The sequence below is a fragment of the Taudactylus pleione genome, unplaced genomic scaffold (genome assembly GCF_031769625.1).
Source record: "Taudactylus pleione unplaced genomic scaffold, aTauple2 ptg000130l, whole genome shotgun sequence".
In the NCBI taxonomy this organism is placed as follows: domain Eukaryota; kingdom Metazoa; phylum Chordata; class Amphibia; order Anura; family Myobatrachidae; genus Taudactylus; species Taudactylus pleione.
In genome coordinates, this window is record NW_028284532.1 from 2,617,168 (window position 1) to 2,641,500 (window position 24,333).

Sequence of the window (24,333 nt, forward strand, 5' to 3'; positions counted from 1 at the left end):
GTGTTTGAATGCTGCGGAATTTATGGAGGGACGCGGTGGGGTGCCTGGCCACTGTTCCCAGGAGGCATGAGGCCTTTTAAGTGGCTGCCACCCAGTCAGGCTGCGGGAAGCTTTTGGTGATGCCAGCCTGCGACGTGGGTCCCAGTACTGGGATCGCAAATGCAAGAAGCTGTCTGACTGAATTGCACAGACGCCATCTCTGAATCGGGCCCCAAGTACCAAAAAACAGGCTTTTGGTACTTACCGATAAATCCCTTTCTCCGATTCCACAGGGGACACTGGAGTTCAAGACAGTGGGGTATAGACGGTGGTAGAGTAGAGCCTGGCACTTTAAATAATTTAGAAGTGTGACTGGCTCCTCCCCCTCTATGCCCCAGTTTAAGAACTGAGCCCGAGAGGAGACTGAGGACAATAGGAAGACCAGGAGAAGGAGAAAGTCCACAGAATGGAACAAGACCGACTGAAGGAGAACAGAGGACCACTGCAGGGAACACATGCAGTCACACAACCATATAAGGACCCAACAAAATGGCATGTACGCAGCGCTGGGCGGGCGTCCAGTGTCCCCTGTAGAATCGGAGAAAGGGATTTAAATCCTGTTTTCTCCTTCATCCACTAGGGGACACTGGAGTTCAAGACAGTGGGGATGTCCCAAAGCCAACCTCCCGGGTGGGAAGCACGGAGAACTTGCCGACCCTTCAGCCAAACGAAACGGGAACCTCCCAGAACCGGAGGCCCAACGGAAGGCAAGAGCCGAGGATAAAGTGTCGTAGAGCACAGGAGACAATCGGAACTCCTTGCTGAACAGTCACAGAAATTCCACAACTTACAACGTAAATCGAATGGAATAAAGCGGCTAGTGAGAAAACATTTGCAGATGAGAAGCATCAGAACACTGTAAACTCATCGGAAGACAGACCAAGCCGAACCGTTGGGAGCAGAGAACCCCAACCAGAATCCATAGGAGAAGGGCAGTAAACCAAGAACAAAACTCGAGAAAACCGTACCATATTCGGAAATCGTAAGCTGTTGCAGACAGCAGAATCCCAGCACTGCTGGACATAACTCGTATAGATATAAGTGTAACGATACTAATCTAAAGATACAGAGCTGATCCTGTCCACAGACTCCTAACAACAAAGAGTATACAGGGAGACTAAAGGCAAGACCGAACAGTCGCCTTGAGGTCCAACTACTACAAGGTTTTTAACCAACAAAAGGGTTAGACCATAGATGTCTAAAACGAGTGGAGATCCCACTGGGCATGAGGCAGAGGCGGCTTCGAGAGGATTGAGACTACAATCCCTTCAGAGGGTCAGACAGTAGTACAACCCAATTTGGAAACAGAGGGGTAAAGCAGCAACTGAAACCCTGCAGTAGAAAAGAAACCACATCAACAAACCCTAAACAGACCTCTTCCAACAAGATGGAAGTGTGTAGTCAGTACCAACTGCTGGCCCAAACATAGTCTGAAACAACCAGGACACCCTAGCAGTTAAAGAGCATGGATGCAACAGTCAGCCAGGGAGAGCTACCAATATAGGGAAGCATCCCATACAGCAATGCTAGAGCACTTCAGACAACCATGAAGGTACCCGTCAGGTACCTGTCAATGTGATGAAATGGCAACAGATGCTGAACGGAAAAACCCACCAGGCCCCCTGCGTGGAACATAGTGACTGTCTCACTTTAATGGAAAGATGTGCAATTCAGTCCATAACCCCAACAGATTTTAGCAGAATAGTGTAACTAATCTCAATGTTGGAACAATGTACCCACACACCAGGAAAGCTTTAAAAAGTAGAGCCAACTGATTAAAAGAGTGGATGGCTGCTAGGACAGCAGCTAGGGTGCGTAAGGGAGAATAACGGCTATGTAATGTCAGGTTGCCTGAAATAGGAGCCTCTTCCAAGGCGTTGGTGGAGTAAGCCCGCTTACCTGTGAGCGACCAGAAGCCCTCTGGACGCTATGTAGAATGTTCATTGAACTTTTCCATCTCACAGCAACCAGCCACGTCCGGTATAGAGAGTAGCTTCAGTGGGTTAAGACCAATGCTCTACAGCACAGACTTCAGTCTGGCGATGTTGCAGTAGAGAATACTGTAGAAAACTAGCAAAATGTTAGTGGAGACAAGAAGGTTGTACAACAGGACTCTATACCGGAGCGTGTTCCATAAGGGATGTTTATCCATATAGAGATCATACATATACCGCAAAAATGGTCTGCTAGCGTAACATCCTTACATTAACACTTATAATGGTGAAGTGCGTATTACGCCCACCAAACTAATACAATCCAGGTCTGAACCCTGCCTATATCGGCGGGTGGCCCTGGGCCTTCATGTAAATTAACTACGTAAGCCTGGAGGAAGGTAGAGAACCTAGATTCTTTATTAACTGATAGGAGTTGTACGTAGGGGCCCTTTAGAGACTCATTTTATTGAGATATGCGACATGACAATAATATGGAGTACTGGAATCTATGCTGAGACAGGTACCTGTACATAGACATAGAATGCGTTAGTTATCCCAAGTAAAGAAGGGATATATCTGTAGTGATAACCCCAGTTAGGGTTAAAAAACAGGATTTCCCAATTATTAGGAAATTATTCATAAACATAGTTGCATGAGAAGGCAAACTCTTTGAAAGGAAGAGTTAATGCCAACATAGTAAGTTTACTTGTCAGACACATAGATAGATGGATATATCCTGCATTCTTGGTGTCAAATCAGTTCGCTACCAAGTGCGCCACTGGAGTGTGTAGATGTAAATAATAGGTCCCCCGAAAAGGGGCGCCATAGACCATAGATATGGCCTGACAGAAACAGAACTATAATCTCTCGAGTACATATCGTTATTACATGTGTGTAGATACAAGAAGGCCCCAGGACCTGTATCAGGTCCATACTAGAAGCAATGCCTTAGGGAATTGTGACTATCCCTATGTAAGCTGCAGAACATGACTTGTCTATAGAGCCACAATTTAATATATATATTGATATAGCCTACAGCTTCTGGTAATCCCAGGCAGCTTCCCATCTGTGAAATTATAGGTAACCTAATGATTGTGAAAGTATAGGCATATACAGTCAGGTCCATAAATATTGGGACATTGACAGAATTTTCAGATTTTGGCCTCTATTCACCACTACAATGGTATTGAAATGAAAAAACAAGATGTGCTTTAACTGCAGACTTTCAGATTTAATTTGAGGGTAATTACATCCAAATCGGGTGAACGGTGTAGGAATTACAACAGTTTCAATATGTGCCTCCCACTTTTTAAGGGGCCAAAAGTAATGGGACTATCAACTCAAAAGCTATTTCATGGACAGGTGTGGGCTATTCCCTCGTTATTTCATTATCAATTAAGCAGGTAAAAGGTCTGGAGTTGATTCTAGGTGTGACATTTGCATTTGGAATCAGTTGCTGTCAACTCTCAATATGAGATCCAAAAGCGCTGTCACTATCAGTGAAGCAAGCCATCATTAGGCTGAAAAATCAAAACCAACCCATCAGAGATAGCAAAAACATTAGGTGTGGCCAAATCAACTGTTTGGAAGATTCTTAAAAAGAGAGAACGCACCAGAGAGCTCAGCAACACCAAAAGTCCCGGAAGACCACGGAAAACAACTGTGGTGGATGACAGAAGAATTATTTCCCTGGTGAAGAAAAACCCCTTCACAACAGTTGGCCAAATCAAGAACACTCTCCAGGAGGTAGGTGTATATGTGTCAAAGTCAACAATCAAGAGGAGACTTCACAAGAGTGAATATAGAGGGTTCACCACAAGATGTAAACCATTGGTGAGCCACAAAACCAGGAAGACCAGATTAGAGTTTGCCAAACAACATCTAAAAAAGCCATTACAGTTCTGGAACAACATCCTATGGACAGATGAGACAAAGATCAACTTGTACCAGAGTGATGGGAAGAGAAGGAAAGGAACTGCTCATGATCCAAAACATACCACCTCATCAGTGAAGCATGGTGGTGGTAGTGTCATGGCGTGGGCATGTATGGCTGCCAATGGAACTGGTTCCCTTGTATTTATTGATGATGTGACTGCTGACAAAAGCAGCAGAATGAATTCTGAAGTGTTTCGGGCAATATTATATGCTCATATTCAGTCAAATGCTTCAGAACTCATTGGACGGCGCTTCACAGTGCAGATGGACAATGATCCAAAGCATACTGCAAAAGCAACCAAAGAGTTTTTTAAGGCTTCAAAGTGGAATGTTATGCAATGGCCAAGTCAATCCCCTGACCTGAATCCGACTGAGCATGCATTTCACTTGATGAAGACAAAACTGAAGGGAAAATGCCCCAAGAACAAGCAGGAAATGAAGACATTTGCAGTAGAGGCCTGGCAGAGCATCACCAGGGATGAAACCAAGCGTCTGGTGATGTCTATGCGTTCCAGACTTCAGGCTGTAATTGCTTGCAAAGGATTTGCAACAACGTATTAAAAAGTGAAAGTTAGATTTAGGATTGTTTAGTTTGTCCCATTACTTTTGGCCCCTTAAAAAGTGGGATGCAAATATAGAAACTGTTGTAATGCCTTCACTGTTCACCTGATTTGGATATAATTACCCTCAAATTAAATCTGAAAGTCTGCAGTTAAAGCACATCTTGTTTGTTTCATTTCAAAGCCATTGTGGTGGTGAATAGAGGCCAAAATCTGAAAATTCTGTCAATGTCCAAATATTTATGCACCTGACTGTAACTCTTCTTACTGGGAGATCTGTTAATAAATCTTGCGCTGAAGTACGCGGCTTACTAAGGGTATGCAGAAGTAGGCGCCCTGCTCTCCCTGGCACAGCATGGCTGTCGGAGCTAAGCCCCGCCCCTTTACCGCCGGGAACAGGGCTGCTCTGTAAGGAGCCGCAATAGAGGCCGGTAACACTGCCTGTCTATTGCAGGGAGAGGGGAGATCGCTCCCCATTGGCTCCCACTGTAAATGACAGCCGCGGCAAGGCACTGCGCTGTCACAGATGCGGGATAGCTGTGTCCCTACACGGAGACTGCAGGGATGCTGTTACCGCCCTCCTCATAGAGGGTGATGTCGGCTTGGATGCGCGACTCTATGCGCGGTAGCTCCGCCCCCTAGTTAGCTCTGGCATATCCTATGCCGGGCATAGAACGGGGAACTTCTAAAATAAGGACCCAGTTGGAGCATTAGCTTGCTGAGCTGTTTAGTTCAGCTATATGGGGGCGGAGGGGCCGCAGATCTACCTCAGTCCCCCGCTAGTCGGGGGAAGAGATTATACTTACCACTGCTGGCATCAGGTCTGCGGCTAGGCATACGGTAGCACGGACACAGTTTCTATATTAAGCTGTGGCGTGTCCCTCCCTGAGCTACTGCCAGGGTGCCTGGGACTCGGACACACACTCTTTATTAGTGGTGGCAGGTCTCCTAATGCCTCCATGTAGCAGGCTGACAGATGCAGTTCTCTGTCAGCCTGTCCTCAATGCTTTGTGAAAGCTATAAAATAAAGTGAAAATAAGATAAAATTACTAAGTGTGGGCTGGAGCTCAGCCCTATGTGACCGGCTCTCTCGGGCACATTCTTAAAACTGGGGCATAGAGGGGGAGGAGCCAGTCACACTTCTAAATTATTTAAAGTGCCAGGCTCTACTCTATCACTGTCTATACCCCACTGCCTGGAACTCCAGTGTCCCCTAGTGGATGAAGGAGAAATAAGAATGATCATTTTAGAAGAGACAAAAAGAACATTGTTTTGTTCCAATGCGCTCAATTATTGCTACAACTTTGTTTTTAAATTAAATCTGTCACCTGTGTGACCTGGAGATTGTTATGGTCCTAAAATGCATCCCATTATTTGTCCCAAATGGGGTGAAACTGTTTCACCTTCTATGGGACAATTTGTACTCCTCCAGAGTTAAGGGAATATGTAATGGTGTTGATGGCTTTTGTTAGGGGAGGTAGCTATCCTGGGAATATTAGGCTGTATGGCACCTCAACAACAGCCATAGTTTCTAGCTCAGAATTTTAGAGTTTGTAACTGTTTCAATTCTATAAATTCCTGTAATGTAGTAATTATACTTGGCTAGATGTTTGCCCTGCTCCTATGTTCACCTTTTTTTCTTTTCTTTTTTTTTCTTTTTTTTAGTATGCTTTTAAGAAGTCATTGAGAAAAGCAGAAGTGACTTTTCCCATTCCCAGTGAGAACAGCACAGGAAACTGGTGAGCTCTCTGCATGTGGGATATGCCTGAAATTTATAATGGTCCTGATAGGTGGGTTTGTGACTATTGTTAGCTGGCAATTCTTATCCATGCATTTCTAATCCTTAACTTCTCTGCATTCATAGGGATGAGCTTAATTCTGACAACGCCCCTCCACCACTTATACCTTCAGTGGAAGAGCTCCGCAATGTCTGGGTACCATATTCCCTGAAGATGAAGCTTTCTAAAAACAAAGAGCTGGATGTTCTGAACTGTGCAGAGGGTGAGGAGGTGAGGCGCATTTATAAGCCCTTTCTACCTGTAACACTGTGTACTATATAGGGCCTGATTCAGCATGGATCGCTGTCTCCATCCATGCTGCTGTTACGCACGGAGGTCTGCTGCAAAGATATGCTTATGAATGCAATCGCATAGCCAGCATATGGACACCCACTGCCCCTATCTTGCATCCGTAATACTTTGTTCCCAATGTATACGGCCTCTCATGCACAATTACAGCAGGTCTGATCAGCCGCAGAAACTGCAAGTCTTATTGCACACAGTGAGTACACAAGCTGCGTATGCCGTCTTAGTGGCTTATTTATGCACGCCCATGCAATGGCGTTCAAATGGACAGACATTCCTGCGTATCGCTGACCACTCCCACGTCACCACCCCTAAACGCTGACCTCCCATCACTAACACTGCAATGGCTTTTGTTCTGCTTGAGCGATTGCAAAGCTATCGTATGTGCAGTACACACCATCGATCGATCTGCATCTTTTGCAACAGTGATCCATGCTGAATCAGGTCCATAGTCCGCAGCGACTGATTTGATGGTCTCTGCTTTTTTGGACAATGAACATTTAATTTGCACAAATGCCAACAAAGCCTATAAGCATACACACTGGGGCACTGTACTTGAAGCAGGTGGCCTGGACAGAAAATACCTTGACCATTTCTTAATATGCATGGATAATAATTATGTCCTACAGCCAAGTCCATCAGATGATGAAAATGAAGCGACAAACGTGTATGATCTTATGGCGACTGTTGTTCATATCCTGGATCCACGCACAGGGGGCAGTCTAGTAGCACACATTAAAGTAGGAGAGACCTATCACCAAAGAAAAGAGGTAAGTGTTAGTCCTATGTAAGGGTCATTCTTAATAGTGACAGCCCAGCTCATGAGAAGACTCATCATGCCAATACAGCTGCTTGTAAAATTCTAGTCACTAGGACCTTTACTCTTACTTCCACTGGGGGATACTGAGCTAGAGACCCGTGGTGAGTTGAGCCTGGCACTTTAAAGATTCCTTGCTCTTTAACTAGGGTCATCCCCCCCCCCCTCTATACCAAACATGACCCAGGGATGTGGTTTGGTTTTGTTTGTTTAGGTCCCCATGGAGCCAGGCTTTTTTTTTTTTTTTTTTTTTTTTATAGAATCCGACTGCCTCTACTTGTATTTGTATTTTTGGGGCTCTGGTGGGCAGACTGTTATGGGAGTTTACCTGCTTAATTTATTGTCTACATGTCAAAAGTTCTATAGTAAGATGTCGCTTTCAATATATAGACAGTAAACATCAGTCCGCTCTGTTTTTTATTCAGTTGCTATTTATTTATAGTGTTGCTGAATTAATTTTGGCAGTACTTTGTACTAGTTCATTAAACTCGTTAATAGGACTCTCAACCTCTTAGTATAGAATGAAAAAATAATTTATTTATTTTTCTAGGGGGTCACACATCAGCAGTGGTATCTGTTCAATGATTTCCTTATTGAACCTGTGGATAAGGTAAGATCCTAGGCAATGTGTATTTTAATATATTGGAACGCCAATGCTTTTCAAAATGTCTCTCATAAATACAAAACAAGTTAAAAATTAAAATACAGAAATGTGGCTAAAATTGCTTTAGTGATGCTGCTTTATCAGAGACTAATGTATTGTATTCTAATAATTCGACTCCTCGCCTTTCTTACTGCAGTGTGAGGCTGCGCAATTTGACATGACCTGGAAGGTTCCCGCCATATTATTTTATACCAAGAGAAACTTGAATTCAAAATACACTCTAGCAAGTAAGACAGTCTGCTGCTATTCTGTGTTTGTTTTTGTGATTTCTGGTCTCCAATTTATGTAGACACTTTTGCCTGTAGTTAAGAACCCTATTGAAGCCAGTGTGCTGCTGGCAGAAGCTTCTTTGGCAAGGAAGCAACGGAAGTGCCATGCCACCTTTATTCCACTGCTGCTAAATGAGATGCCCCAGGCAGGGGAACTGGTCGGGCTTGATGCAGAGTTTGTTACACTCAATCAGGTAAGGAGCATGGCCACAAAGCCGACTTCTGTTCTTTCAGTATTTGCTAGTGCGCCACACACTGTCGCACAAGCCCATAAAATCGGGACACTCTTAAATTACACAGGCTGAGAGTCTGGCTTCATATCACTCTCTTGCAGGCTCATGAGTAGCTCAGCACTTTATACATTCCACTCAATACATTAGATGCAGCAGACTGCCAGGATTAAAGATTGTGGACTGATTATGCAAAGCTTAGCATATGGAGATTGCAAACAGCAGGGGAGATTGATTGCGGGTGGGCCTCTTTTTGTCCGGGAACAGGAGTCCAGTCTCTGCGTTCCAATTCATCCCCCCATCATGGCAGCCCTGCTAGACATGATCTTCAATGTTGATCTGTAGAGATATTTCAGGAGGTGATAAAGATGCAGTGACTGGGAGCACGCAGATTATCGGGAATCTGCTCATGCACCTGACCCATGTGACATGTGCAGCTGCAATGGCCTATCCACAGCTGAATCGTCCCCTGTTATGCAAAGATTTCTAAAAATCAAGTGATATTTGGAAGCTATACTGATTTCTTTTCTACAAGTCAGTCTGCTCCTGTTATACCCCATTCCAAACTGTGTGAGAATATGCCTGCCTGCACTGTCATTTACTCCTAATTTGCATAGTTATCCAGATTATAGACTAGAGCATTGTAAAAAAAAAAAAAACTAAGGCTGCAGGTGTACTTCAGGGTCCAGTCTTCAACTCTGACAATGCCGGGTTCCCCAGTTAGTATAAAATAGTATATAAAAGTGTATATTTACTACGGTGTGGGTTTTTAGAAGTGGAGTTGATGCCCATAGTAACTAATCAGATTTTTCCTTCATCCACTAGGGGACAGTGGAGCTCAAGACAGTGGGGTATAGACAGTGGTAGAATAGAGCCTGGCACTTTAAATAATTTAGAAATGCGACTAGCTCCTCACCCTCTGTCCCAGTTTAGAAATTTGTGCCCAAGAGAGCCGGTGCACTGTGGGGCTATCTCCAGCCTTTTAGCATTTTTTTAATTTTGACTTTTATTTTTACATGTGAGAACAGGCAAACTGCTTACTGTAGCAGTCTGCCTGCTACGTGGGAGCCGCCGGGAAGGGCTCTGCCACGGCTACTGCAGCCTGTGTCCGGTGACCCTGACGGGGGACCTTAAACAGTGAGTCGTGGGACTCCATGAGGACCTGCCACAACTGAAACCGGTTCGTGTCAGGGTTTCCTCATTTGCCGCCCAGCATCCCGGCCGCAGCATTCTGTGTATATCCCACCACGCCTGACTAGCTAGAGTGGTGGGCCAGCAGCGCTGAAGGCGCAGTCCCGCCATTTGACTCTGATAGGGCGGGCAGCTTGTTGACTGCTATAGCATGGCAGTTCTCACAGCGCTAGCACATAGATAACGGGAGCGGGGCTTGGTGACCACCAACTGTCAGTCCAGGTAAAGGAGTGGTGCTCCCAGATGTGCCGGTCATTCCCTAAGCCAAGGGCAGAGGAGACTGCAGCGTCCTGTATGCTTCCATGACGGCAGCGCTGTGCTGACACAAGGTCTCATCGCCGTTCATGGAACCGGGCAGTCCCCTGTCAGCCTTTCCTTTTTGATCAGTAAGCAAAGGGTCAAGTTTTGAACAGCTATAGAGAACGCTAGAACAGTATACCACTTGATAGCCTCCTGCTATGCTTAGGCAGTAGCCCAGCTATCTATGTTGAGTCCAGGGAGGAGGTTTCCAGATCTGGTTGGCACGCACCCCACGTGGGGACGCTCTCCATTTCCTTTTTATGGCTCTCCGGAAGTTCTTAGGAGGGCTGCATACACACAGTACTGTGAAGTGTTTGCTCTGCCTAATACACTTCTGAAAACTGCTCGGATGGGAGGTTGTCAATGGGTGCAGGTAGATTCCCTGTTTTAATAACACTACAGGGACAAAGGTGGTACTGTGGTTAGCCTTTCTGGCCTCCATAGTGTGTTGGATTAAATGGGCAACTTGTTTGCTAACGCATGGTGGCCCATGCATTGGTCCTGCGTCTGGGTCGCCTCCAAAGCTGGTTCATATCCTGCCCCTTACGTCGTAGCAAAATGACAGCCGTCCGCATGTGGCACATGAGCAGCCTCCTTTTGTGACGGTAAGCCACATGTTTATATTTGTACTTTATACTGTATATAACGCTGAAGCTCTGCTTTAGAAAATATACATTCTGGAGGGAAGTAGGTTCTCAGCTCAACCAATGTCTTTGGGTGTGTGTGTGTGTGTGTGTGTTATACAATTGATTAGGTGGCTCTGTAGACTAGAGTCATGTTCTGTAGCTTACATTGTGATAGGGAATTGTGACCTAAGACCTTGCTCTTCAAGTACTGGACCCAATACATGTCTTGTGGCCTTCTGGTATGTCCACACATATATAAAGATATGTACTCACATAGGTGCTCCTGGGGCACTAGGGGTCTATTTACTAAGCTTTGTTTGGAGATAAAGTGAACGGAGGTAAGGTACCAGCCAATCCGCTCCTAACTGCCATGTTGACTGTTTGAAAAATGGCAGTTAGGAGCTGATTGGCTGGTACCTATCACTGTTCACTTGATCTCCTAACAAAGCTTAGTAAATAGCCCCTAGGTGTCTAGGTTCAGCTCAGGCTGTTCTAATAGGAGCATTCTGCCTCAACTCTTAGGTCTTGGGCTATCGCTTTGCGTCCTTGGACAATACCTAGTGTAGTACTGTCCCCGTCAATTAATATCTAAGGCGACCCTTTCGGGGGGGCCTATTACTATTTAAAACTGCAGTAATTAACTCCAGTGGTGCACTTGGCAGCTCCTGGTACTTAGAATACTGCATTCTTAGTGACCTTAAAGTATTATATAAGCATGCTGATCTCCTGGTGCAGGAGTCTTACAGTAACCTTATTCTGTTGGCACTATGTCTTACTTTTGAAGATTTGGACTTCTCATGCAACTATGTATATGTATGTCTGTACATGGGGATATATGGAGATGACTGAACAAGCAAGATAAGTCTCTAAAGCAGTGGCCCCTAGGTAGATTTCCTATCAGAACACAGAGAATCTAGGTTCTATTCCATCCTCTGGGCCTAACTGGTTAAATTATACCAGACTGCAGTTAGTTACTATGTCTAAAGGCCTGAGGGACACCCGCCAAGAGGTTAGGCAGGGTCAGGCCTGGGTTGTATTAAATTGGTGGGCATCAAGTAAATCCTTGACCCTGCGGTTCAATTTCATTGTTTTCAATGAAATTGAAAACAATCCTTCTCCTTGTGAAATCTATATATGTCAAGGGCACTGGTGGGGATCCATTATCAAATGTGATATTTCTATGTGTACCTTGACCGGTACAGATTCTTAATGTAATGATACTTACACTAGCAGACCATTTTTTTTTTTTTTGGTGTATATTTATAATCTCTATATGGATACACATCCCTAATGGAACAAGCTCAGATATAGAATGCGGTCCTGTTGTACGACCTTCATGTCTCTAACAATTCTGCTAGTTTCTACAGTATTTTCTACTGCAACATCTCCATGCTGAAGTATGGGCTGTAGAGAATTGGGTCTTAGACCACCGATGCTAATCTTATACCTGACTGACGAAGGGAATTGCTGTGAGATGGAAAAGGTCAGTAATATTCTACGTAGCATCCAGGGGGTTTCTGGCTGCTCACAGTAAGCAGGCTAACCCCATTAAAGCCTCGGAAGATGCTCCTATTACTGCAGCCTGACATTACACAGCCGTTATTCTCCCTTCCACACCCTAGCTGCTGTTCTAGCAGACAACCGGCCTTTTATGGTACTTGTTCATATATATCTGTTGGCTCTACACCTTAGAGCATTCCTATCGTGTGGATTCATAGTTACAACAAAGATTTGTTACACTATTATACTGGAATCTGTTGGGGTTATGCTACATTCTGGTCTGAGGTGCATCTATGGTCAAGGGGACATGTTCGCATTAAAGTGTGACAGTCCCTGGTTCAGTTCCTATGACAGAAGAACGCCTTGTTTTTTCTGGTCAGTATCTGTTGATACTTTAATTTTACGGACAGGTACCTTCATGATTGTCCTAGTGCTCCAAACTCGCTGGAAAGGATGCTTCCCTGTATTGCTAGCTTGCTCTCCCTGGGTGGCTGTTTCATCCGTGATTTTTAACTGCTAGGGTATCCTGGTTGTTTTCATACTATGTTCCGGCCAGAAGCTGGTACTGACTAAACACTTCGATCACGTTGGAGGTCGCCTGGGGTTTTTTGCTGTAGCTTTCTTTTCCGTTGTTGCCAGAGGTTGGTGGTTTTTCCAGGCGAAGTGGACTTCAGCTGGGCTCGCTGAAGGGTTTCAGTTGAGATTTTTATCCCTGTTTCCAGAATGGGTTGTACTGTCTGAACCTCTGCAAGGAGTTGTAGTCTCAATCCTTTCTATGCCACCTTTGCCTCAAGTCCAGTGGGATCTTCACTCGTTGGAGACTTCTACGATCTAACCCTTCCGCTAGTTGAAAACCCCCTAATTAGTTGGACCTCAGCAATGGTCCTGGTCGACTGTTCGGTTCTTGGCATTGGCCTTCGTGTATTTTCTCTTTTGTTAGAGAAGTCTACGGACAGGATCAACTCTGGATCTGTAGATCTGTATAATTTATACATATATCTATATGATTGTTTATGTCCGGCAGTGCTGGGATTCTACTGTCTGTGACTGTTGCGTCTTCCTGTTTTAGACTCTGGTACGGTTTTCTCGTGTTACTGCCCTTCCCCTATGGATTCTTGTTGGGGCTCTCTGCTACCAACAGTAAGGATTGCTCTGTTTTTTTCAGCTGAGATTCTGACACTTCTCATCTGCTGTGTCCTCTAGATAGCCGTTCTGTTCTATTCGACTTACGCTGTATGTGGTGGAATTGTTTTCTGTGGCTGTTCAGCGAGGAGGTCTGTGTCTGTCTGTCTTTGACGTTTGATCCTCAGCTCTTGCTTTTCAATTGGGCCTATGGTTCTTGGCGGTCCCCGCTTCTGTTATGCCGCGAGGTCGGCAAGTTCTCAGTGCTTCCCACCCGGGAGGTTGGCTTTGGGACGTCCCCACTGTCTTGAGCTCCAGTGTCCCCTAGTGGATGAAGGCAAACAGGCTTTTGGTACTTACCGATAAATCCCTTTCTCCGATTCCACAGGGGACACTGGACGCGTACCTACAGTTTTTTGCATGGTTCCTTTATATGGTTGTGTGACTGCATGTGTTCCCTGCAGTGGCTTCCTCTGTTCTCCTTCAGTCTGTCTTGTTCCTTCTCCTCGTGTTCCTGTTGTCCTCTGTCTCCTCTCTGGCTCAGTTTCTTAAACTGGGGCTGATGGGGCATAGAGGGAGAGGAGCCAGTCACATTTCTAAATTATTTACACTTCCAGGCTCTACTCTACCATGGTCTATAACCCACTGTCTTGAGCTCCAGTGTCCCCTGTGGAATCTGAGAAAGGGATTTATCGTTAATAGCTAAAAACAGGATTTTGGTACTTATCTTCTAGAAGTTGTTAGATAAATAATTGGAATCTGATTGGTTCCTATGGGCAACAACTCCACTTCTAAAAACCTGTACTTTACTAAATATACCCCAATGTGTCCCACCCACCACTACCACTATTGCTTTGTCTGACTTCTGGCCGCCCGACATTCTTTACTGTTAGCAGCAGCCGTGGGAAGTTACCCTTCGCCCCGCCACAGCACCAAACAGCCACCCGCTATCCCGCAGCACCCTTACCTGCCACTGCACCAAACAACCCCCACACGCTTATTAAACTTGAATTATCCTCCAGGTCAGGGAGTGCAGCCACACACGCAGACAGTCTTCTCCTCACAGTTCCACATGTAGAGCCAGACCCGGGTGCCTGGTCCACTTTCACAGTATGCTGCCAGGGTGCTGGGACCGTCCTGGTGCCGGGGTCCACCTGTCCCTGTAGTGCTAGGGCCGCAGCATCCAGGAAAGGTGCTAAAGGGCTGGCTCCACCACTTTTTTTTGGGGGGGGGCAGGGTGAGGGAGACATCAATAATTAGGACCCAGGGTATTGGCCGCAGCGGAGCGTGTCCCCAGGGACCCACCTGTTCTGCAAAAGTGAGTCCCCGGTCCTAATTTTTGGGTAAAGTACGTGCTATAGCGCATATATCTGATCACTGTTTAGTTTGTCATGAAACCAACCCGACATGATCCAGTTTGTTCCTGCCTAAGTTTTAGGGGGGTTAGAGTCCCAGTCGGAACTGCCGTTGATGTACGATGGGCAGAACTTTGACCCGGGGATGCTGGGCAGAACTTTGACCCAGGAAGCCTATTCTGGGCCTTCCACTGGATGTATTTGGGTGACCTCACATAATAAAATTTAATACCTTGAAGACTTAAACCCAGGCAACGCCCGGTACTCCAGCTAATGTATGTGTGTATATAGATAAATATTATGACTGATTCAGGTTCTAGCCAATTGTATTTGCAGTCCGTTCCCTACATATGTTGGAACATACAATTTTTCAGCATTTGCAGGTGTGACCCCCCCCATATTTTTCACCTACTAGTACAAGACTGCTAAGTTCTGTAGTTCCTGGGGTTCTAATAATTCATCTGTTATTTTTGTTTTAATGCATTTCAATATAACTCATTTTACATCCCCGTATTCTGTCTGGTTCATTGACTTTTCACCTGAGGCCTTATTAATCTAACATGCCGGTTTTTATTACTTTTAGGAAGAAGCTGAACTTCGAAGTGACGGCACAAAGTCCACAATAAAACCCAGTCAGATGTCTGTTGCTCGTATAACCTGCGTGCGGGGACAAGGATCTAATGAGGGTGTTCCATTCATTGATGATTACATTTCCACCCAGGAGCAGGTAAGTTGGTCTTTCACTCCTGAGGGATATATTGTTTTGCTAGTATTTCTGTACATCAAGGACCTGCCTGTCTTGCAGGTGGTGGATTACCTTACACAGTACTCTGGAATAAAGCCTGGCGATTTAGATGCGAAGATTTCATCCAAACATCTGACTACACTGAAATCTACATACCTGAAACTAAGGTTTCTAATTGATGTTGGAGTGAAGTTTGTGGGTCATGGGCTTCAGAAAGACTTTCGGGTTATAAACCTAATGGTATGATTTAATCCTTGTTTAGGTGGTAGTGGTATGAGACAGCGTTCATACAGTGATTTGAATTTGTCTTTCTGTATAGGTGCCAAAAGAACAGGTGATTGATACAGTCTACCTGTTTCACATGCCACGGAAAAGGATGATCTCTCTTCGATATTTGGCATGGTATTTCCTTGGTAAGCAGTGGGTTTTGCTTTTCTGTCGAGAGATGTACAGTGCATCCGGAAAGTATTCACAGCGCTTCACTTTTTTTCCACATTTTGTTATGTTACAGCCTTATTCCAAAATGGAATAAATTCATTTTTGTCCTTAAAATTCTATGCACAATACCCCATAATGACAACGTGTAAGGTTGTTTTTTTTGTTTTGTTTTTTTTGAGATTTTTGCAAAAATAATAAATAAAAAAAATAAAATCACAATGTACATTGAATATGATGACACAAGCTTGGCACACCTGTCTTTTTGGCAGTTTCGCCCATTCCTGATTGCAGCACCTCTCAAGCTCCTTCAGGTTGGATGGGAAGCGTCGGTGCACAGCCATTTTCAGATCTGTCCAGAGATGTTCAATCTGATTCAAGTCTGGGCTCTTGCTGGGACACTCAAGGACATTCACAGAGTTGTCCTGAAGCCACTCATTTGATATCTTGGCTGTGTGCTAAGGGTCGTTGTCCTGCGATGAACCGTTGCCCCAGTCTGAGGTCAAGAGCGCTCTGGAGCAGGTTTTCATCCAGGATGTCTCTGTACATTGCTGCATTCATCTTTTTCCCTCTATCCTGACTAGTTTCCCAGTTCCTGCCGCTGAAAAACATCCCCACAGCATGATTTTACCACCACCATGCTTCACTGTAGGAATGGTATTAGCCTGGTGATGAGCGGTGCCTGGTTTCCTCCAAACATAATGCCTAGCATTCACGCCAAAGAGTTCAATCTCGTCTCATCAGACCAGAGAATTTTGTTTCTCATGGTCTGAGAGTCCTTCAGGTGCATTTTGGCAAACTCCAGGTGGGCTGCCATGTGCTTTTTTACTAAGGAGTGGCTTCTGTCTGGCCACTCTACTATACAGGCCTGATTGGTGGATTGCTGCAGAGATGGTTGTCCTTCTGGAAGGTTCTCCTCTCTGTCAGAGCTACAGCATTCCTCTGTGGAGAGTGACCATCGGGTTCTTGGTCACCTCTCTGATTAGAGCCCTTCTCCCCTGATCGCGCAGTTTAGACGGCCAGCCAACTCTAGTCCTGGTGGTTGACTTCTTCCATTTACGGATGATGGAGGCCACTGCTCATTGGGACCTTGAAAGTAGCAGATATTTTTCTGTACCCTTCCCCAAATTTGTGCCTCGAGACAATCTTGTCTCGGAGGTCTACAGACAATTCCCTGGACTTCATGCTCGGTTTGGGCATGCACTGTCAAGTGTGGGACCTTATATAGACAGGTGTTTGCCTTTCAAAATATTGTCCAAACAACTGAATTTACCACAGGTGGACTCCAATTAAGCTGTAGGAACATCTCAAGGATGATCAGTGGAAACAGGATGCACCTGAGCTAAATTTTGAGCTTCATGGCAAAGGCTGTGAATACTTATGTACATGTGATTTCTTAGGGGGTGTGTGTTTTTTTTTTTTTTTTTTTTTTATTAAATTTGCAAAAATCTCAAACTTTTTACATGTTGTCATTATGGGGTATTGTAGAATTTTGAGGACAAAAATTAATTTATTCCATTTTGGAATAAGTCTGTAACATAACAAAATGTGGTAAAAGTGAAGCGCTGTGAATACTTTCCGGATGCACTGTAACAAGGTAGCGGAAAAGGAAGGCAATCCAGACACTGTTTGATTTTCTGTATGCAGTTATACATCATTGGAAAATAAATTTAATAAAGCTTCCAATTAAGAAGTGGGTGGAAAAAAAAAAAAAAACCAGAACCAGATGAGCACACAGAGTAATGGTTATATCTGTAAGGGAAAAATAGAAAAAACTCCACAAAAGGGGCACACTCTGGAAGGTCTGGACATACAAAAAATTATTATGAAAGTTACTGTTAATCAAATATGGTTAATAATAAATGATGAACCTTGTTATTACTTACCTAGCTGTGTTCACAAAGTAGGTGTAGTGGGGTCACAGGTGGAACTGTGATACAAAGCTGAAACCAAAAATGTATATGTGATGAAAGTGCTCTCACCAAGAGATTGTGAGGTGGGCGAAATAGAAGACTAAATTAAAAGTACAATACAAAAGTTAAAATTGACACCCAGGTTTGTGGTGCTCTAACTGTAAATCCAGCAACTCCTCAACGGAAGGTGTGTAAGTTGTACAATTTTATTTTTTATTGTAAGCTTCTCCACAAAAGTAGTTTTTTTTTTTTTTTTTTTTTTTTTTCTGTTTTTGAGCGGTGTCTCCTATCTTGTTCTAATTGAAAGATTTTCACATTACATACGGGATCCTGGCGGTCAGGATATCAACAGCAGCACCCTGACAGTCAGAATCCCAACAGTATTTTGCAAGTATATGAACCCTCCCACTTGTCTAACACATAGTTGCCTACCTTCACTAGGAAGTGGGCAGAATGCGGGAGAAATGCCTACCCTTCCGGGGGTGCGGGGGGTTACCCGAAAAATCGGGAGCCTCCCGCGAAAACCGGGAGGGTAGGCATGTATGGTCTAACATTAATACTCAGTCGGCATGTCGGTGGCCGGGATTCTGACCACTGGGATGCCGACTACATCCCCACCAGGAGTTTGAGGTAATTTCTGGTTTCCCCTGCACTGAAGCAGCACTCTACTGCTTGGATTAGGCTTGTTGTCTCCTGTTACAGCTGATAGGACAATGATTCCTAACCTCAGCCCTCAAGGCACACTAACAGTCCTGGTTTTAGTGATATCCAGGCTTGAGCACAGATGATTAATTCAAAATAACTGAGGTGCTAATTAAGTCACCTGTGCTCCAGTATGGCTGTCCTCAAAACCTGTACTGTTAGTGTGCCTTGAGGGCCATGGTTGGGAACCCCTGTGATAGGGACTTTGTTGTGTGAGTGCCATTTCTGTTCTGATGGTAATCGGGATGATGAAGTGCCTCTCACCGGTTGATCTCCTGCTTTATAAGGAAGAGTATCTGTTCGCTTTGGACCTTGCAGCTGATGGAAAGTATAAAAATCCCCTTTTCTCAATTAATTTGTAGGTGGTTGTTTTCAATTCTATCCTCTTCCTTTCCTTTCTGCCTGCAGAACTGATTGTTAACATCGTACATTAACATGAATGGGGCTGCATGCGATATGCTGCACATCAAACCTGACTACGTCGCATGCGACTGCAGGAACGCGGGTATTGTGCATACACACTGCATGATATGTTACAAAACTGCCAAATCGTAACAACCTTGTCCCAGTGTGTACCCGGCAGTAGGTATTGCAGGTCAATCAAATTGAATGGGCAATTGAGCTGCCGATCACCTCAAATCTGTTTTTATTTTTTTTTATTTCTTCAATAATGCAGATGGTATGATAGGCTGATTTATTTTTGTGATCTCATGCAGTTGTAAAATTGGTAAAGAGCTCACTGGCAATGGTGATAAACACAAGATTCTTGTTTTGCTGTGTTTGTAGATCTCAAGATCCAAGGAGAGACCCATGATAGCATAGAAGATGCGCGAACAGCTCTACAGCTCTATCGCAAGTACCTGGAGCTAAGCCGCAATGGAACGGAACCAGACCTTTTCCGCAAAGTACTGAAGTCCCTGTATGAAAAAGGCCGAAAGATGGACTGGAAGGTGCCGGAGCCAGAGAGTCAGAACAGCCCAAAAAGTAAAGACAATGTGACTTTTCTTGACCCTGACACCAGTGATGACAGCACATCAACTCTGTGACTTGACCTTTCCCTTACTTGACCGATGCCTGTCACATAGGTTTCTCTAACTGACTCTCTTTATCTCACCAAATTCATCTTCTCACTGACTACTACTGTGAAAGATGATGCTTAAATTGTACACACTCTTTGTGATGTGCTCAAAGTATTTTGCTACAGATACTTAGCTGTCCTTTATATATGTCTTAATTGTCTGCTTGGCTGTCATTTAAAAAAAATCCTCTTTGAAACCTTCTGACTGACCACAATACTTTAAGGGACAATAAATGCTTTATCCATCTTCAGATTACTCACTCTCTTGACTGCTTTTCCAGCATATTATGTTTGATCACTCTCCTTTGGAAATTCCACTAGTACCTTAGTCTAGTCACCTGACCAAGTTATGGTGCGTACACACTACACTCCCTGAGCGATATCGTGTAGTGTTGTCCCCAGCAGGCTGTGCTCAATGTCATTCATGACATTGAGCACAGCCGCTGAACGATATCATTAACGATATCGTTCAGCGCCGGGCTCTCCCCCATTCCCTGACATGCAGCGACCTGACGAGATTGTCAGGTTGGCCTGCATGTCAGCCCGATGAATGACAATGAGGGAACGACCCGCGGGAACGCGCGTCGTCGTTATCGTTCATCTTTTTGGGGTTAAAAATGGACGATAAAGTGTACGACTGAACGATAATGATATCGTTATCGTTCAGTCGTCCACTTTATCGCCCAGTGTGTACGCACCTTTAGTTTGTAGGAGCATCAGTCTATTCACTCCAGGAAGACCTCAGCCTGCCCTCTGCATTTGTTCAGCTAGAACGAGACTTGTATCGAATGCGGAACCTAATTAGATACGCATAGTTCTTCAGTCAGGTGCCACACTTAATACATACCTCCTGTCCATAGAAAGTGGAGTTTCCTATCCAGCATAGACTGTTGGTAAAAGGCACCTGGCAGCTCACCTAGTGATGGTGTAGCTCCCAAGTCTAGTTTCTTATATTTGTTGTCATCAGATGTTTGTTTGTATGTTTAGAAGACCATGTTTATGTCTTGCCCTTTTAGTAACCATAATTGTCTTTTGTAGATGTTTGTCACATTGGTAAGACATGAAGTGCAGGGGGAGATTTCCTTTTTTTATTATTTATATGGCACCACACATGTTCCGCAGCGCCTTACAAAGTGCATAACCAAAAAAGTGACCAACAGTACAATACAAATACAATGCAGGACAAGGACCGGTATAATATACATTGCTACATTGGTGACCATAACACCCAATAAGCAACCAAGTGTTAGGTTCCCTAGTGAGGAGTAAGAACTAGATTAGGGTAGAGGGCCCTGCTCACAAGACCTTTATCACAGTATTGTAATGAAATACAGATCTTGTGTTGAAGATACCTAACTGATTTCCAATTCTGTTTTATCCACAGATGCACCAGTGTATTCTGCTATGGTGGGACTTTAGTGTCCTTTTTTTTTTTTTTTTTTGTAACATTCTTCTTTTTATGAACTTTGTAAAGTGGAAACTACTTTCCATTTACAGTTTTTATTTTTTAATTTGTAATGAATTGTGAAGCCGTTCTGTGAACGCAAGCACATCAGATTTTAATAATAAAAAAAAAAGTCTTAAATCCTGTGTCTGTTTAATTGACTGACGTTTTGCTATATGTGGTTTCCAATACAGCAACAAAGTCTTTCTGAGCCCATTGATCTTTCTAAAGTTGGCTGTAAATGTCTCCTGAGCATCTATTATGTGACTTGAGGTAAAACCTAGTACTAACTAAGAGTATTGTTTAGAAAAGTCTGAAGTATTTTCTGGTTACGTTTTAACTTTGACTGCGAAGGGTGGGTGACTTTTTTTTTCTTTTTTTTTTTTTTTTTCCCCCTTCTCAGTCCCAGTTTTTTTTGCTGTATGCAAAGGGTTCTTGTAGTCCTGCAGCATCATAAGGGCAGATGACCACCCACTACACAACAAGCACTAGAAATGACAAGGGGAAAGGAGATCTTAGTTCAGGAAAACCCTTTTTTTTTTTTTTTAAGCCCTTATGGTCTAGTTTAGTGTTTCTTAACTCGAGCCCACAGGGGCCTCTGACAGTGCAGGTTTATTCTTCCTCCATTAGGGTACACAGTGACAACTATAGCCTGGAGAGGAGAGTCTGGGCACCAAACTGTTAATGCAAATTACCCACAAGCCATGGCTCCTTTCTTCTATACCCTGCTCCCAGGCACTGGACCTCAGTTTGAGTTTGGTGCCGGCAGGAGCTGGGCACCAGTTTATAGGGGGGGGGCTACTTTAGGTTGTTCCCCACTTTTTTTTTTTTTTTTTATAGCTTACCAGAGTGGGCAGTGTAAGGCGTCCTATAGGATGCCCCCACTGACACTCCATCAGCGCTGGTGACTGGGTCATTGTCTTCAGCCTCGGACTCCACAGGACTGAGCCGCCAGGCGCAGCCGGTACGCATTGGGGGAGATCCTTTAAGACTGATCCGTGCATGCAGGGAGCCGCGTATCAGCGGCTGTCACCGTTGGAGCAGAAGAACTCCTGCGGTGCTGGTAGTGAGGGGCACCCGGACTGACTGCGCTCACCACTAGACCACCAGGGACTTTGATATTGAGCAGGGGCTTTATTGCAGCGGCGGACATTTCTCTGGGGGTTAGACCAGCCAAGGGAAGTGGGCGCTTTCCCTGTTCGCCCCCACCCTTGAGGCGCGTGCTTTACCCAAGAGGCCAGCAAGACCCAGGCACAATTTACCTTCACTTGTGCTACTTTTCTGGCTCCTTCCTGCTACATCTGGCTAGTTTGAGCTTTGCTCACATATTCTGCATCGAGTGGTCTGGTGTATGCTGTATGAAAGTGTACTTTCCTCATATCTGTGCCGCTGGGGCTGGTCACTGAGTACATCCCTTGCATGGGTGAGTATTATATTTATAAGTTGTATACCTAGTTGGTACAGCAAATTTTAGGTGGTGGTAATTAACTTTTTGTATTGAGATCTGTAAAGAATGCACTGTTGGAGGTCCCTCGTGGACTGGATTTGGGAAAACCGTAATGGGCAATTGTGATCACCAAACAAACATTTATGGAAATACGTGGTGATGGGTCTTAGAAACCAAAGCAAATTTTGCTAATTGGTGAAAGACTCTGTCTAACAGCAATTACTCGATGAGCTGACACCTTTCCAAATGGAAAAGCTTGCGGTAAATAGTTGTATAGATCTAATATATGGTGCTAAGGAACCCTTCTGCACCATATAAGTAAAATATAAAAATGTATAATTAATCTGCATTTCTTCTTCAGGGTCCATAGGGCTCCACATGGAGACATTGGGGTGTAGTTGGGACCTGGAGGACCGGACGCCAACAGCAAAATTATTCAATCCCAGGATTCTCTGGACCTTCCCCCTATACACCGCCCACAGCCTGAGGGCATCTCAGTTTCGTTGGTGTCTGGCAAGGAGCTGGATCACCATTATAACAGGGGGCTGCCTTATACAGCCCAAGCTTTTATTTTCATTTATTTAATTTTTTATTTCTACCAGAAGGGTGAGCAGCACCAGACTGTCCTCCAGACATCTGTGCTGTCACCCCATAACCCCTCTGCGGCGCTGTGACTCCAAGCCTGTGCAGGCACTCCTGGCGGGGTTCCGAGGGGGACTAGCTACCTCCTCGGACCCCCATACTGCAGCCCGGAATCCAAGGGACAGGTAAGACGGAACCCCGTTCACAAGGACCCGCATAATTTTAGGCAAGCAGGTCTCCGAAAATCGCTGGGTCCAGTCTCCCTGTATACCTCTCCCAAGGGCCAGGTCATCCAGCACTATTTCCTACCAGTCACTGTGGTCTATGTAGTTGATATTAGTGCCAAATTGTAGAAAATGTTTTTGTTTTTTTTTCTAGCTAGTTTCTCTTTTTCTATACTGTCAGTTATAACTATCCCTTCTACTGTACCCTGTCACACTAAGGTATAGAGGGTCATTAGCCCTCACATTTGTGAGGGCTATAACATACTTGACACCGTGTTGCACACTACATGGTGCCAGATCTAACTCTGTTGCACGCTCCCTGGTATCAGATGTAGCTCTTTTGAAACTAGCTTGTGCCTTATAAAGTGCTGTCACTCCAGGTGGGGCTACAAGCACTGCAGTTGCACACTATATTGTTCTACCTTTTATATACATATATTGCGCTGTTGTACATTACCTTGTGCCATATATAGCGTTGTTGCATACTACATGCTGTCATTTTTAACGCTGTTTCATACTACAGTGTGCCATATATAGCGCTGTTTCATATGATAATGGATCATATATAGCGTGTTTGCACACTACATTGCCCATATTTCACATACTGCAACATGTTTACTGCATTGTATCATTACTATGGCAGGCAGAAAGCATAATAAACAGCCTCCGGATCCTGCTCCTATTCTGTTGTCCTGTAAAGCCTGCTCAGCGGGTTTGACGCCAGGCGACTTTATTTAGGATGGGCTTTGCACTAATTGCTACACAGACCCTGGTCCCTCTGCCCTGATGTCTCTCCCTCAGGACCCTCCGTGGACTGCCTTTTCACAAATGTTGTCAAAAATTTCCGAACAGAGCGGCCCTCTTAGTGACTCCCCCTGTGGAATGGCCATAGCAGGTACACCCTGCAAGCCTTTGCCTCCCCCATGGGTAGACATGCTGTCTACCTTTAGTACAGGTGTTGGCTACTACTTCTACAGCCTTGCAGCAACTGCTACATAAGGAAAAGCCTTTACCTACCAAACCCTCTAAATGGGTTCTTTTCCTCCCAGTCCACTCAGTTATCTGATTCTGACATATCATCTGGGCAGGTGGAAGATGCAGACCTCTTACTCACTCCGTCTCCGGAGAAGAGGAGCC

At 44.6% G+C, this 24,333-nt stretch overlaps 1 protein-coding gene across 3 annotated transcripts in view; it reads left to right on the plus strand.

Moving 5' to 3' along the window:
• Positions 1-21,026, plus strand: part of PAN2 (poly(A) specific ribonuclease subunit PAN2) — a 55,312-nt gene extending 34,286 nt beyond the window's left edge. For 2 of the 3 annotated variants that reach the window (XM_088473085.1, XM_088473084.1), the window contains exons 16-26: positions 6,134-6,207; positions 6,333-6,477; positions 7,182-7,322; positions 7,920-7,979; positions 8,170-8,260; positions 8,339-8,496; positions 15,210-15,353; positions 15,432-15,611; positions 15,691-15,784; positions 19,208-19,405; positions 20,884-21,026. In XM_088473085.1, coding sequence (XP_088329211.1) covers positions 6,134-6,207; positions 6,333-6,477; positions 7,182-7,322; positions 7,920-7,979; positions 8,170-8,260; positions 8,339-8,496; positions 15,210-15,353; positions 15,432-15,611; positions 15,691-15,784; positions 19,208-19,405; positions 20,884-20,918 — 1,320 coding nt within the window. In that variant the 3' untranslated portion in view covers positions 20,919-21,026. The remainder of the gene's footprint in view (positions 1-6,133; positions 6,208-6,332; positions 6,478-7,181; positions 7,323-7,919; positions 7,980-8,169; positions 8,261-8,338; positions 8,497-15,209; positions 15,354-15,431; positions 15,612-15,690; positions 15,785-19,207; positions 19,406-20,883) is intronic. The other variant, XM_088473087.1, reaches the window with a different exon arrangement.
• Positions 21,027-24,333: the final 3,307 nt, after the last annotated feature.